A 17,015-nucleotide genomic window follows, 5' to 3' on the forward strand; every position below is an offset into this window, starting at 1 on the left:
TGAGTTGTCCAACCTGAAAGCATCCCATAAGCTGGAAAATCGCTTATCGTCCACATCAAAACTGCTCGCATTTTGAATATTTCTTTCATCGAGATATCGTATGCCTCCACACAATCCTTCCATAACATCTGTAATTCTTCAATCAATGGCTGAAGGTAAATATCTAAGCTTTTTCTTGGATGTTTAGGCCCGGAAACTAGCACCGAAAGGTAAAGGAATTCTCTTTTCATACACATTCCCGGAGGCAAATTGTATGGAGTTACAATAACGGGCCAAAGGGAATGTGCTTCTCCATTCATCGGATTAAACCCATATGTTGATAAACATAGATAAATATTCTGGCTTTCAGCAGCAAATCCAGGATATACCTCATTAAAGTGTTTCCACGCTATGGCATCAGATGGGTGATGCATTTCGCCTTCCGGAGTCACATGCTCCTTATGTCACCGTATATTGGAAGTTGTCGCCTCGAGTTGGTACACACGTTTCAGACGATCTGCAATAGGCAAGTAAAACATTATCTGCTTTGGCTTGTTTTTTCCATTTCTATTGTTCGGATAGTAGCGATCTTCTCTACAAAACTTACAACTAACCAAATTTGCATCTTCCTTCCAAAATAACATACAATTCTTCACGCAAACATCAATCTTATGTAGAGGTAACCCAAGCCCTCGTGTCAGTTTCTTTGTCTCGTAATATGTTGATGGAGCATTATTTGGCTGCGGAAGCATTTTTTAAAAAACTTCAGAAATCTCATCTATATAAGCTTCCGCCAAATTATAATCCGTCTTCACTTTCATCATCCGCGAAGCAAGAGACAACTGAGTTATTCCGTCTGCACACCCTTCGTAGAGAGGTTGACTGGCTGCTTCAAATGCTTCAAAAACACTATCACGATATGGCTCTGCTACCTCCGTCTCTTCTATAGGTTCCGCTGGTACTTCCGCATTACTCTGGTAGTGATTTTCATGAGCATTCCAAGTAGGATTCTCCCACATTTCCTCTTTGCCCGTTGAATGATTCGCTCTAGAACTCTCACCAACGGTGTAGAATTTTTCTCCATGACTCATCCAAACGTAGTAATTTCCCTTAAAACCGTATAAGATAGATGTCTTGTGACAACTTTTGCATCTCGTTGCTTCACATTTTTGCATCGAGCACACATACACAATAACGTTTGCCGCTCTACGTAATCCGCTTGATTACACGCAAATTGAAAAAATGCGTTAATGCCTCCAAGAAACACTTCTGAAACAGAATTACTCTCACGATCAATCCTTTGATTCATCCATTCCCTTGAATCATAGTAGAAAGACATAGTTTTGTTAAGAAAATTTGGTTGAAGAACAAAAGTTACTAATGTCTCACGGGAAGTGTATATATTTTACCAAATAGCCACGCTATAGCCACGCAATCTTCGTGGCTAGTTAAAAATATCACACACGAACCTTTCTCTGCTACGAACTGTAAAAGCTAATTTTAGCCACGGTTTAGCCATGATTAAAGTGTGGCTTCGTACATTTATTCGCTTTTTGATGTCGGCAGAAAAAAAACAAAATGTAGCCACGAAAAATATAGTGGTAAATTCGTGGCTATGGCTCGGCCACGAAAATTTTTGTTGCTATACCGTGGCTTTTCTAGCCACAAAAATAATATCGTGACCAGTTCGTGGCCAAATTTCGCGTTTTCCGTCGCTATGTTTCTTTCGTGGCTGTAACGTGGTGTGGTCGTGGCTTTTTTTATACAGCCACGGTTTTGTAGTGGCACTGCCGTGGCTATGCAGTAGATTTTTACTAGTGTTATAATATTCAAATGTGTCTTATTTCAAAACCCAAAAAAATCTGATACCTGAAATAAACAACTCTTACATGAATAGTTACCGAATGTCTATGCCTAACGGATTCTATAAACAAATAAAAATAGAAAGAGTTTTTTTTTATTATTTAGTAAAATAGTTATATGGTTGAAAAATTAAGTGACAATCGTTTTTATTGTTTTGATATAATTTATTATTTTGCTCACATAAATTATATCTTTGAATTATGTGTTTGGCTACATAGTTTTTCACCGATTAAAACTAAGATAAATTTTTTTTTAGCAAAACAGACTAAACCAAAATTTTAACCATATGCAAAATCAAGTTATTTTACATTTTGATTTTTATAATTGGTACAAAGTTAATGTTAATATTTATTACTATGTTATTATAATTAATGATATGATGTATTGGTAAGATAATATAATTTTTTTTTTGTCGACAACATTACAGACACATATTGACCCTGTAAACCAAGCTGGGAGATATTAATCCATGTGAACGACGAAAGACAGCTGAATCCTGACACTGCGTGCTAGGCTATCCGCCTTCGTATTTTGCGTTCTTGAGACATGAATAATCTCTGAGCGTATGAAACTCTCGGTAAGATAATATAATTAATAGATAATATAATGAAGTTGTTTAACTGAATGAAAAATAGAATAATAATTAATATAATAACTTGTTAAAAAGAAGGTTAGTTCTATTTGTATTTCAGTTTTGATAATATAGATATAGCAGAATTATCAAAATTACTCTCACCAATGGCCTTGTACACAAAATAAATAAATGACCCGCGCTAACGCAAAGCTAATATAATTTCTTACGAAATTTACAAAATCAAACAGAATAAGGAAGTAAATATTTTTTTACTGAATGAATACCAAGAAGTTTAGGGCCAAAATCCGTAATCCAAACAAGTCCAAAACCACACTATTTAATACGGTCACTCGAACCAGAACTTCTAACACATTAATGGTGACGAATCCATTTTAGCTGAGCTAATGACCCCTGGTTAACTAAGTAAATAATGTCTGTAAAAAATTATGCAATATATAACGTCTCAAATGGGAAATAATCCCTTCGTACTTTGTTTATGTACATGAATTATTTAACAAAATCATGATTAAGTACCAGAACTTCTTGACTTGGCTCCTCTTCCCCTGTTGCGTTAGAGAAATTCATATGGGCAATTTCAACACTTTTCGCCTCATCTTCTGGAAATTTTTTGGAAATCTTTATCCTTTTATTCGGGATAAACTTGATACAATGATGACTTTGTGCACCCCCGCGAACAGTGGCAGTTCTAACTCTTTCCACTTCCTTAACAATCCCCTTGATAAAATCAGCTTCGGAACTGCTAAGTATTGTAACATAATAAGTATATATATCTTGTGAATGAATTTTAATCAAAATATTGTACGTGATAAACTACAAGTTATGGAACTATAAGATATAGGAAAGATCAATGATATAAAAGAGTAGAGGATATTGAAGCAGCAAACCGTTGTGTTCAAATATCCCTATGGGTATTATTGTCTTATGTTTTCTTTTATGATAGCTAAGACCCTAAGAGGAATAAAAGGAACAGAAAAAGCACGAATAGTACCTTTTGTCTCTCAAGGACAAACCCATCTTATTGGAGATACATTCTAGTGCATCCTTCCACTTCTTGATCTGATCTCCACTAGAAACCTTTGCTAGCGCCCAAAATTTGTCACCAAACTTGCCTGCTTGTGCTCTCACATCTTTTGCCCTAACCTTGTAAAAAATGGGAATAACTTCGAGCTTTCCTTTCTCTGCACGTTTCTTTATATTCACAAGCTCATCCATGCACCAGCTGGACTCTGCGTACCTGCGGAGACATACAATCAATACATCAACTTTAGAAGACTTATTACCAAAACTCGGACTACGACTAATGCTGAATGAACAAATCAAAGCATTATGCATCTATGTGGAACACCTACATGTGTTGAAGCGATTTGAATAAATGAGAAACATAAAAATATTAAATTCATGTTCATAATTCTTAACAGTACCTGCTAGAGAAGATTACCAGCGCGATCTTAGACTCTTTCATCCTTACAAAGAGGTTTGTCAAATCTTTGCCCCTTTGCTCGTGTTTATCTATAAAGAACATGATCCCGTATCTCTCAAAGGCGTCTATAAGGTGACTGACGAACCCATAGCGTAACTGGTCTCCTCGATAATTGAGGAACACACTACCAAAGTTGGAGGGAGATGAGATCGTCATGAGGAAAACTGTAAGTTAGTATACTAAGGGGGTGTAGACTAGTGGATTGTACTACTACAAATGATGAATATTTATACATGGCACAAGAATCATAGTAACTAATTAATTAAATGTTTTTTTTTTTGGTTATAAAGTTCGAGTTCAAATGGTTGGGAATACTTTAGTCGAATCTTTATGAAGGAGACTACGACTTTTGTCATATGGCAGTGACTGCTAGATTCTAGAAAACAAGTGTAAGTTTGAGTATGAATAAAACCAACAACAAGAGAAAAAAGAAAAAAGGTCCACGTCTGCATATGATTCACACTGAAGTACGCGGTCTCACGCGGCCCCTGTCAATCCAAAAATGACGTGTCAATTAAGGCTCGTGCATTTCGTGATTATATTTATTAATTTAGACATTTTTTTCTCTGAACAGTGTTGCTAGGCGACTAAGAGTCAAGACTATATACAAATGCATTCAGCGAAGTATTAATTACACTAGGGGCATTGGCCCCGTGCAAGCGCAGAGTTATGGACATAATTATTGTTTCATCTCAATATTTGTTAAGGTTATTGTTGTTGTGAATTTTGTGTTTTGGGTTAATTATTGTTTTCAAGTTTTTTACTGTTATATGGTTAGAGTTGTGATGATGAATTGTGTATGCACTGTTCTCCACTCATGAAAGACTAAACTGTGTTAGTAATGTGATTGATATAGTTTGTGGTGTTGCTTGTTGTGTCAGTGACACTGAGACTTATTGTTTGTTTGTATTTTTAATTTGTTACTTGTACTGTTGAGATTACATAAATTATATTAAGACTATTGAGAGTACTTTTTGTTTCTGGATATGTTTTCTCCAGTTTAGTTGTATAAGTTGTGTGTATTAACTAATAATTTTTTGTATTCTTATCATGTTGGTTATATGTTTTTTTATTTTTAAACTTGTTGCTTTTACCGGACCTTTAAAACAAATACGTGAAGACTTGTAGACATAACTATAAAATGAGTGACAATTAGTATTTGGGCGTAAATGGGTTTTAAATGAATATATGTGTTTCTCATAAGAAGACAATAGCATTGGTCTGTTGGCATTGAGCATGTTAGATATTTTCATACGACAAGAAAAGTGAGCAGGTGGAGATGTTGTTGCCACCTTTGTGTTTGTTGGGATTGTCTCTTGTATCCCCTGGTGTGGTTGTGTTTGCTTCTCTTTTATTTGATGGATAATATGTAAACAAAAATCATTGTTAATTGTATTTATCAGAATTTGTAACTTACTCTGCTTTTTTTGTTTAGGTAATTTCACTGATCTTGGTTGTCGTTTTCGTCTTCTTCATAAGCATCTACGAAAGTAAGTTTGTAAATTATTAAATAGCTGACCGTGTAGTTTGTATTTATTTAGCTGACTCAATGTATGTGTTGTTGAGTTTTAGTTGAGTTGATTGGTTTGGTATATTTGTTTTGAAGTTTATTTGTAATATTAGACAAACAGAGAGGTGATCATTAATGATTCGTCTTTTTGGAATTCTAGTTTTTGGTGTTCGTTTGGGTTATTGTGGTTTCTTTTAAGCTGTAAAATAAAGATTCTTGTATAATTAGATTGATAAGTAAGGAACATAGATAGATGACCACAAATCTTGGGTATGAAATATTTTTGGTAATACAAAGGGAATTATGTGTTGATTGTTTCTTACGGATCAATGAAGAGACGGATAACGACTCGATTTGTTTCTTTGGTGAAGTCAGAGCCCTGGACATAACAGATTTGTCCAACCACATCTGCGAGTTTAAATATCAGTTATGATATCGAAACATAATATAAACCCGAATGCAATATTATAATATACCCGGGAGTTCTAGGTTTGTGTTCGCAATCATTTGGAGATTGTCGAACAGTCTAATCTTGACTGGAGATTGATCTCAGGAGCACCCGTGATGACTTCATCAATAATGGTTGGTGAGATAAAACAAAGGAGGAATGGATGATCAGTTAACTTGTACATGCGAGCACCTAATAACCTCAAAACGATCAACTTTCACAATGGAACCTGCTTTCAAAGATGGCATGTAATGATTAGCACATCCGACGGGAGTAAACCCATGAATCACGGAATCTGCAAATAATATTATTCAACAAAGAATCAGAAAATCAACTAAAACAATTATGTTAAATAAGTGTGATAGATCGAAGATCAACTTACCATTTCATCAAAGAAGAGAACCGTGATTCCCACAAACTCCATGTCTTTCTTGAAGTTCAGAGAATTCCAGAAGCGAGGAAGCCAGAGGCTATGCTCTGGCTACTACTACGAAGACGGAGAGACTTGAAGGTTGAGGGACAGACGTCGGGACGCCGATTTGACGAACTGGAGAGGTAGAGAGAAACATTTTCTAGAAGATGGTTAAATCTAAGAGGAATCGATGAGTTTTGTGGAAATGCAGACTGGGTTCATCAGAGATGAAAATTATATATATAGGGTTTACAGAGAGGCTACAAATCAGGAACATTTATGATCAAGCGATTTAAGATGTGGACATGAAGAGTTCACCGGTAAAATAGATTACGAACAGACACACGGCGCAATTCTGTAACATAGACTTATTTGAGACAATGATGAAAAGAACCCAAACTCATGTTAAACGACAATAGTTTACAATATAGGAAAACTATAATTGTTGCAAACTTGAGCTTTTTTCATATAACGTGATGAATCCCATTAAAAAATGAATTGTAGGCCCGACCCTCAGAGGAAGCTGAAGAAGCAAGAGCTTCTGGCCTTCATAAATATATATTAGGTTCGGCCATCAATGTATAAAGTATCATTTAGCTTAGTGGTATAAATGTTGGTGTTTATATCTCAATAACCCGAATTCGAGCCATGGACTTGACAATTTTTCACATTTTTTAAAAGTGGGGCCCACAAAATGCTGACGTGGCGCGCTGAGAAGTGAGTAAAAACTCAACCTTTATAATATAGATTTTTTCAAATTAGGTAAAAATCCAAATTTACTTATATTGTATTACTAGATTTTTATCTGCGTTAAAAGAGCTATTCTTCAAAAAAATGTATTTTGATGAAATCTGTTTTTGTTGCTATTTATATGTAGACCAATATAATTTATTATTTACTTAGAATTAAATAAAATTAGATTTTTAAAGCTAAATTTGCTGATTTTCAAAAATATAACATTCTCGACCTGTAAATTCTTATAACTTATAGTAATATTCAGATGCTAAAATTTAATTAAATAATTGTTCAACAAAAAGGCATTTCCTTTATGCCCTATAATATAATTATTTAAATAAATTTTATTTTACTAATCAAAAATTAAATATATAATATTTTTAAATAAAACTTTTAATTTAGTACTTAAATCCGAAAATACTAAGGTTTCTTATAGATTTTCTTTTGATCAGAAAAAGGAAATTTATATTTATGTTTAAAATAAAATAAAATGATATTACTAGAATTTATGAATAAATTAGTTAGAAATAATGAAATAATTGAGTTAGAAATAATGAAATTATTGCCTTTATTAAAATTGTAAAAATTAAAAAACATTTAGTAGAATAAGTTTTAAATAAAAATATGAAATAAGACATTTGTTTGAACCAATGTTCCTATTTTAATATATATTCAAAAAAAAAAACATTTTTTTGAGAGCTTAAACTTTTATTTTTAAACGTGACCATATCTGGATGCTCTAGTTTTACTGATAAAAAGGTCATGTGAATATTTATATGTGGCTATGTCTGTGAACAAATATTCAGCTGCATGTACCTTGAAGAACTAAAATATAATAAACTTACCATGAGATAAATTTGTATTCCTTGACCGGGTGATTGTGGCCGGGTGGTAAAGAGCAGGGCTGGGACGCTAACACGTTTTAGATTCGATCCATCTGTTACGCGAAACTAAGTCACAATTATCCTGGTCATGTAACACGGATATAGGTATATGCTTTATGGCCTATTTGAATGTCCGGAGAAAGAGTCTATCCGTGAGCTACACCGCCTTTGGAAATTAGTTTGGACCTCTCCATGGACTTAAGATACCCCAGGTTAATCAAAAATAAAAAAAAATTGTGTCCCTGTAAAATTGTTTAATATGAATTTGGAACGTACATGACGTTGGCACAAATTGAATGGTGAATTATTTTAAAGATGTTATGAAATAGATTAACAGACAATTAAAAAAAATAGCTAAGAACTTATGAAATATGATTTTCCTACAAGAACAAGGTAAACAGAGAAAATAATATACTTGTAATGAAAAATGAAAAAAGAGTGTTTGTGAATACCCTATTCGGTCTTCAGCCTTCTACTTATGCTAGGGTCTTTGCCCGGGCTACGCCCGGGTAAAGTTCTTCTTATATTTTTAATTAATTTTAGCTTGTTTATTTTTTATAAAAGCATGTATATATATTATTTCAAACTTGACTACCAAAAATATAAGTACTAATACGAAAATTAATTTATTATGCTGTTCAACGAATTTGAAATGAATAAACTCAGGGGTTGATTGGTAATGGTGGTAAATGTTTTAGACATCCAGTTTTTTTCTAAAAAAACTTTAAAAACAATCATACTTTAGCTTTTAAAATTAAAGATACAGTATAAAGTTTTAAAAAATATATATATATTAGTTTTCAAAATCAACTTTTCTAAAGATTTTATTTAGTGCTTTGAAAATAAATATATAGCAAAACAATTAAAGCCGAAGCAAAACAATTCACAGCTTATTTTTTAAACTAAAAACAAAAACAAAAACTACAGAACACCCAATCAATACCCCACTCTTTGTTGTTTATTTATTACTAAAATTAACGGAAAGTGATGAATAGTCAATATTCTTAAATTTCAGCTAAAATCTTTTGTTTCATATAAAACAATTGTTAAATCTACATTTAATTTAAAACTTTTTTATGTATTTAGAATTATTGATTTTACATTTTCAATTTCTGCCATCTCTACAAAAAATACAAACTGACATATATACAAGCTTTTTGCATTGTTTATTTCAAATGATAAATAATTTCATTTGTATAATCAATTTACGGCTATACAATATTGATTTGATACACTACTCAAAATTATTTTATCAAGGAGACTAAAAATTAAATTTTTTAGCTAAAGGTTAAGAAATTTTTTTTGATCAAATATCAACGGAATTAAGAGAAATGAAATTGCTTTACATGGTTTCTGATTAAAATGAAATTGGTTTAAAAAATCAAACTATTTTATGATAAAGAATAAACTGAATAAAAATATCAAACAACAAAATGCTATTTTTAGGTATGGGCATTCGGATAACCGGTTCGAATCCGGGTCGGATTTTTCGGATTTCGGATATTTTGAAATTAGAGAAATTGGTACCGTTCGGATAATTTAAAATTACGGTTTGGATACGGTTCAGTACCTGTCGGATCCGATTCGGATCCAGTTACATCCGTAGTAACCAAAATATTAACGGATTCGGTCCGGTTCTTTGAATATACCAAACTATTTAACCCGATAGAACCGAATTTAATCCAAAAGAACCAAAGATATTCTAAATATCTGAAAAAACATAAACAAGATAACTAAAATTACAATACAATAAAATAACATAATCATTTTAATATAACCAAATCAAAGTTTAATCTCTAAAATGAAAACAAGCATAATAGATTACTAGGGTTATCTTAATTAAGGTTTAATTCGGATCTTTCGGATACCCGTACGGATCCCGGATAATACCCGTATCCGATCCGGTACCCGACCAGATTTTAAACTTTATCCGACCGGGTATTTTCCTATATCCGAATCCGATCCGAAACCCAATTTTTCGGGTAATTACCGGTTCGGATCTTCGGATCCGGGAAATATGCCCAGACCTAGCTATTTTTCTCAAAACCAGCTTATGGAAACACATTATAAATAAAAATAAAACATAAACCAAACTAATCCAATAATTGTTTTTTAAAACACCACCCGAAAATTAGTCTTTAAATCATATAAACCGGACCATCACTCTATAGATTTGGAAACACTACACAAAATTTAGAGTATGATATAAGACTTGCGATGCCTTGCAAGTGCATATAATTATGAAATGAGTATGCAAAAGCATGTTAAAAAGTCAATATTAGTGTGAATATTGGTCGGTATATGATTTCATCTTCTCGTAATGAAAATTATGTCTCAACCTCTCTGCCACTCTTCATGTTCAAAACTATGTTTATCTTTACTGGTCTTGATTAAAATTGCATGAAAACAAAACAGAGTAGACATGGTAGTCTCTTAGTGAATTTTCATTTATTCTTGTCGTATACATCCTCACCAATTATGCAAACTGCGTTGGTGTGATCTCTCTTTTAGACTGTGTTTTTCTTTCATGGTTTTGAAATATGATAATTGTGACTATTTGCATGATCGCATTACCCAGACTTTATGGCTGGCAAAATATATGTGTATTAATAAGGATATAGACTATAATTTTTGACGGTCATGACAGCTTGATTATATATGCCTGAGACATCAACTAAGATTCACATTCACATGTTTAAATGCATTTGTGAGAAAAGGAATTGGCATTCACATGAGATTGATATATTATTTGGTCTTTTAACTCGTTACTAAACCGAACCGTCAAGGGTTCATGTGAGGGTGTTCCATGACCATATCATTATTGTATAAAAGGCTTACGTGCAAATGTTATACCAAGCTGGTCATGATAGTTGAGGAACTTGCCACAATAGCAAAGTTTGAGGTTTTGGGAGGGAATCCTCAGTTGCCGTCATTTCTTTTGAAGATACTGCAGGAGATACCAAATTGGATGACATCTTCATCTGCAGTAGGGAATATCAGTGAAAATATATTTGAATACATACTGAACCCTAAGTCATTTTTACAATCCAGATTATTTTCATATATATATATATATATAGATATAATTAAACATATAAAATTGTGATTTTATTTTACCTTTAGATGCATAGTAATTCACTCGCTTTAGCTTTCTCCAGTGATAATAGAGTGATAAAGATCGTTGAACAAATTGTCCTAAAAGCACATGCTAAGAGAGATGATATGAAGACACATTTTCTCATTGGCCTTGTTATTTTACATGCTTTTTTTACTTCTCGCTCACTTTTGTTGCATTAGCAATCTATGAATCACAAACTCAATCAAAAACCCCAACTGTTGGAATCAGATTACTTTTTGTAAGATGGGAACACTTACCTGATCAAAAAGCAGGATATATGTACTTTGCAAACTGAATTTCTACATTTTCTCGATTTTTCTGTCAAGATCAAACACCAATAGATGTCAAATTCCGTGTACAACAGTAAGAAAAATATAACGTAGCCAAGAACACATCATTGCCGCTAAACCAGTACCAAACCCACCAATGCCTGAATCCAATCAGATACAAACCCAGTGAAAAGCTTATATGAACGGCTCATAAAAAACAATAAGTCTAAACCAAAACACAAGCATGTCAAATATGTGAAGGATTCAAAAATACATAATTACTCACAAAGATTGTTGAAGACACGACTGTTCTTGGATCTGCTAATCATGTTGTGCAGGGAAAGACTCCACCAAGCCAGTATCTTCCCAAAAGCCATAAGAGCTTCCACGAAAGAGTTCCACCAACTAATGCAGATAAAAAAAGGCCAAGAACTATACGATGTAACTAATTAACTAATCTTCTTTATCAAACTTTCACATTCACCAATACGAGCATTACTGGCTGATAAAGACCACAAATAAACATTATATTATTATATCAGAAGTCTGAACTGAGTGGACCATAATGAGATTTTGAAGGTACCTGATATGAAATCTGACGGAGCGGAAGTACCGTCTAGTAACCGATAGTGCAAAGATATCGTTGAATTCTGAGAATGCCCGCTATCTATGCCTTCTTAAAGCCGTTGAATTCTTAGAGAATGCCCGGAAGTAAGGATTCAAGAGTTTGTTAACACAAAAACTCTAGTTTATTAATCAATAATTCAAAAGTCGTGTCTCTTACAAAGCCAAGAGATCACATTATATAGGGACATAAATCCTAAGGTAAAAGAATAAAGGAAAACCTAAACGTAAGCTTAAAAGGAAAACACAGATAATATTAGAAAAGGAAATAGAACACGAAAGCCCAATGTGTACGCTACATCAGGTCCCCTCCCCTACGAGCGATTCGTCCACGAATCCAGAGAGTACGTCGTCAGAAGGCTCGAACTTGAAGAGATGCTTCACATTGAAAACATTTGCTGTGTGAACATGAGGTGGAAGTCGGAGTTTGTAGGCATTTTCATTAATCTTTTCAATGATCTCAACGGGACCAATCTTTCGAGGTTGAAGCTTGTTGTACTGTCCTGAAGGAAAGCGCTCCTTGATTAACACGGCCCAAACAAGATCACCCACCTGAAAGTGAACTTCCCGACGTCTTCTGTCAGCGTCTCGTTTGTATTTTTTTGTTGTACCTGCCAAGTTATCCTGCGCACGAGTATGCAGGGTGGTAATCTCCTCCACAAGCTCCACAGCACGGCCATGAAACTCACCCGGCTGCGGTGTTGTTGCCAACGCCAAAGGCCCCCGTGGAACTACTCCATAAACTACTTTGAAAGGGCTAAAACCAAGACTGCGATTGTGAGCATGGTTATGTGCGAATTCTGCTTGGCATAAGAGAGAATCCCATGATCTCACGTTGTCACCGACCAAGCACCGCAACATATTGCCTAAACTTCGATTGACAACTTCGGTTTGACCATCTGTTTGGGGATGATATGCAGTACTCATGTTCAAGCTTGTCTTGAAAAGCTTCCAAAGAGACCGCCAAAAGTGACTAATGAACCGCGAATCACGATCCGACACAATAGAGACTGGCAAGCCGTGTAAACGGTAGATCTCCCGGAAGAACAAAGACGCAACCTGGACGGCGTCCGTAGTTTTCTTGCAAGGAATAAAATGAACCATCTTGGAGAAACGATCAACCACCACAAAGAACGAATCATTACCTCGTTGCGTCCGTGGAAGGCCAAGGACGAAGTCCATACTGATGTCGCTCCAAGGTTGAGTAGGGATTGGTAAAGGCAAATACAGTCCTGCATTAGACGCATTTCCCTTTCTTTGTTGGCAAATCGTGCACCGTGCGACGAATCGTTCGACGTCCCGACGCAAAGATGGCCAGAAATAAGACTCCGAGACGAGTTTGAGTGTCCTATCTCGTCCAATGTGGCCCTCTTTATGCAAATCCACGATAATGTGTAAGCGGAGGCTACAGTCTGGGACACATAAGCGGTTATCACGAAAAAGAAAACCATCGACCAGAGAGTATTCAGATCGCACGCCGTGCATGAGGTCCATCCATATCGGGGAGAAGAAGTTATCCGTTGGGTACAATTCAGCCAAGCACTCAAAACCGGTGACACTAACCCGCAGAGTGGAGACCAAAGCATAACGACGACTTAATGCATCCGCCACTTTATTGAGCTTGCCCGACTGATGTTTAATGACAAATGTAAACTGTTGCAAATAAGCTGTCCAAGAGGCATGACGAGATGAGATTTTATCCTGCGTTCCCAGATAGCGAAGAGCCACATGATCCGTAAACAAAACAAACTCCTTATGGGCCAAGTAATGTCGCCAATGTTTGACAGCTTGAACAATTGCGTAAAACTCGACGTCATACGTGCTATAACGAGCTCGCGCTCCCGCCATCTTCTCGCTAAAGTAAGCTACAGGACGACCTTGTTGACTTAAGACCGCTCCAATGCCGAGTTTGCTTGCGTCACAATGCAACTCAAAAGGGAGTTCAAAGTCTGGCAGTACCAATATAGGGGCCGTCGTTAGTCTTGTTTTGATAAGCTCAAATGCTGCAGAAGCCTCTGGAGACCAAGTGAATGTTGAGTTCTTCATGCAGTCTGTTATCGGGGCCATGATGGCACTGAAGTTATATACGAACCGTCGGTAAAATGATGCTAAACCATGAAAACTCCGGACCTCTGTAACAGTCGTGGGTGTTGGCCATGAGGCGACAGCAGCAACCTTCTGTGGATCAACCCGGAGACCTGCAGCCGAGATAACATACCCGAGGAATAGTACTTGTGACACACCACACTCACACTTATGCTGCGCAACATATAGTTTATCACGACGCAGGGCCACCAAAACGTCCCGGAGATGGCTGAGATGGTCTTGCAACGTGTTACTAAAGATGAGAATGTCGTCGAAGTAGACAACGACGAACTTGCCAATAAATGGGCGAAGAGCCTGATTCATAACACGCATAAAGGTACTAGGGGCATTAGACAAACCAAAAGGCATGACCAACCATTCAAACAATCCTTCACGCGTCTTGAAAGCCGTCTTCCACTCATCACCCGGTCTTATGCGAATTTGATGATAACCACTTTTAAGGTCTAATTTTGTAAAAATAGACGCCTTGCCTATCTGATCCAAGAGATCGTCAAGTCTTGGAATTGGAAACCGGTAGCGGGTCGTGATTTTGTTTATTGCACGACTATCGACGCACATACGCCACGTTTTATCCTTCTTTGGTATAAGAAAGGCAGGGACCGCACAAGGACTGTGACTCTAACGTACATACCCTTTGAACAACAGACCTTCTACTTGCCGCCGTAGTTCCTCATGCTCCTCCGGGCTCATTCGGTAGTGAGCTCTGTTTGGTAAGGCTGCATTGGGAACAAGATCAATGTGGTGCTGAATGTCTCGTAGTGGTGGCAAACCTGCTGGAAGTTCTTCTGGAAAAAGGTCTTTAAACTCCTCCATGATTGATGAGAAGGCCGTAGGAACGTCTTTAGGTTGTTCCGGACTACTGTCTGTTGCTACTAACGCGAATATTGGACAAGGCTCACGAAGCTCTTCTTCGAACTGAGATTTTGAGATGATAAGAAGCCCTTGCTTCGTTGACTTTGGTGATACGGTGGGGAGATTTGTCACGTCAGTTTCCGGTGATGGAAGCAATGTTATTTTTCTTCCTTCGAACATAAATGAGTGTGTATTATGCTTGCCGTTATGAATCACCTCCCGGTCATACTGCCATGGTCGTCCTAAGATGATATGAGAGACGTCCATCGTTGCAATATCACAGTAAAGCGTGTCTTTGTAAAACGAACCGACAGAGAGTGAAAGAAGGGTTCGCTGAGAAACCTGAACCTCTGCACCTGTTTGCATCCACATTAGACGATAAGGATGGGGATGGGCTTCAAATTTGAGGCCAAGTTTTTTTACAGCTTCTTCGGATACTACGTTTGAAGAACAGCCTGAGTCGATGACAAATCGACAGATCTTCCCTTTGACCGTACATGTGGAGTTAAACAACGACGTCCTTTGCCAAGCTTCTGTTGTCTTGGGAGCCAAGCAATTTCTTCGCAGCATTAAAAACGTTCCTGTATCACCTGTGACTTGCTCTTCTTCCGTATCATCGAGTTCTTCTTCCTCGGTATCATAGATTGGTTCGCCTGTTACCTCTCTCTCATTGGCCAATAGACCTCGCCGACCATTCTTAGGGCATGCGGTTTGTCGATGCCCGTTTTCTCCGCAGGTAAAACACCTTAAGGCGCTGGTGCGCGCAGGAGGTCGTGTATCACTGGTCGCTGCGTTGGTCTCCGAAGGTCGATTGTTTCCGCGGGTACTGTTAGTCGAATCTACACCCGAGGATGTTGTGCTGTCGTCGTTGGTCGTGCTGCCACGCTGTCGCGAGTTTCCCGTCCAAGAGTTAGTCGAGAACTTTGTTTGTTGTTCAACCAAGACTGCTCGTTGTCTTGCTTCTGCCACGGAGGTTGGGTCGAATTGATGTAACATGTTTTGTAGTTGCGGACGTAGACCTGCAATGAATCGAGCAACCAGCTGATCTTCCGAGTCTTGAACGTCTACACGAGTTAGTAGTTGATAAAACTCATTCGCATAGTCGTCTACTGAGCGATTGCTTTGGCGAATATTATGAAACTTCTGAAACAGCAAACGTTCAAAATTATACGGGATAAATGTTTTGCGCAAGTGTTTCTTAAGTTTATCCCAAGAGACGATTTTGTCTTTTCCGCGACGGTGACGTGATATCTTTAGTTGATTCCACCAAGATGCAGCGTGACTGCGGAATCGAGTTGTAGCGTAGGGCACTTGTTTGTGTGCTGGAATCTCTTTGAATTCAATGAATTCATCGACTGCCACGAGCCAGTCCAGAAGTTCTTCGGGTTGTGAACCACCATGGAACTCGGGAATGTCTACTTTGATTCCTGAAATCCAGCGTGTATCATCATCATTCCTGTGTCGTCGACCCTGGTTGAGATGTTGTTGCTGATTGTTGTCGCCGAAGGGGTTCTCAACGTCAGAATCGTCGTTGTGTTCTTCGAAAACCGGGTTATCGCGCCGTTGTTGACGCTGGCGTGGAGCTGCTTGGGCGGCATTCGCGGGGTTGGCAGCGAACGCGGCTTGAACTCCGGCCTGGACGCCGGCCTGAATTGCGTCAGCCATCGTACGTCTCATATTGTCTTGAAAGTTCTCCTGAAAATCTTCCAGGAACTGTTGCATCTGTGTCCATTCGTTTGGACGAGGAGCCATTGATCCTAAGATCGATAATCACGAGTAGAATCGCAATTAAAGGTCTCTGATACCAATTGACGGAGCGGAAGTACCGTCTAGTAACCGATAGTGCAAAGATATCGTTGAATTCTGAGAATGCCCGCTATCTATGCCTTCTTAAAGCCGTTGAATTCTTAGAGAATGCCCGGAAGTAAGGATTCAAGAGTTTGTTAACACAAAAGCTCTAGTTTATTAATCAATAATTCAAAAGTCGTGTCTCTTACAAAGCCAAGAGATCACATTATATAGGGACATAAATCCTAAGGTAAAAGAATAAAGGAAAACCTAAACGTAAGCTTAAAAGGAAAACACAGATAATATTAGAAAAGGAAATAGAACACGAAAGCCCAATGTGTACGCTACATCA

General features: G+C 37.0%; 1 protein-coding gene across 11 annotated transcripts; it reads right to left on the reverse strand.

Moving 5' to 3' along the window:
• Nucleotides 1-737: 737 nt before the first annotated feature.
• On the reverse strand, nt 738-11,889 carry LOC103847628 (protein PHLOEM PROTEIN 2-LIKE A5). Of its 11 annotated transcripts, XM_033278191.1 has the most exons (8): nt 11,877-11,889; nt 11,282-11,342; nt 6,258-11,207; nt 5,904-6,170; nt 5,751-5,835; nt 3,859-4,041; nt 3,426-3,671; nt 738-3,176 (listed from the first exon to the last, which is right to left on the reverse strand). In XM_033278191.1, exons 4-8 carry the CDS (start codon nt 5,932-5,934, stop codon nt 2,924-2,926), a joined length of 798 nt encoding a protein of 265 aa, XP_033134082.1. In that variant the 5' UTR covers nt 5,935-6,170; nt 6,258-11,207; nt 11,282-11,342; nt 11,877-11,889; the 3' UTR covers nt 738-2,923. The 11 variants fall into 11 exon arrangements, with proteins under 11 accessions (XP_033134082.1, XP_033134081.1, XP_033134080.1 ...); XM_033278190.1 differs by having other exon boundaries at nt 6,258-11,342; XM_033278189.1 differs by having other exon boundaries at nt 6,258-11,698.
• Between the last annotated feature and the right edge of the window lie 5,126 nt (nt 11,890-17,015).

This window comes from Brassica rapa, chromosome A01 (assembly GCF_000309985.2).
Source record: "Brassica rapa cultivar Chiifu-401-42 chromosome A01, CAAS_Brap_v3.01, whole genome shotgun sequence".
NCBI lineage: Eukaryota > Viridiplantae > Streptophyta > Magnoliopsida > Brassicales > Brassicaceae > Brassica > Brassica rapa.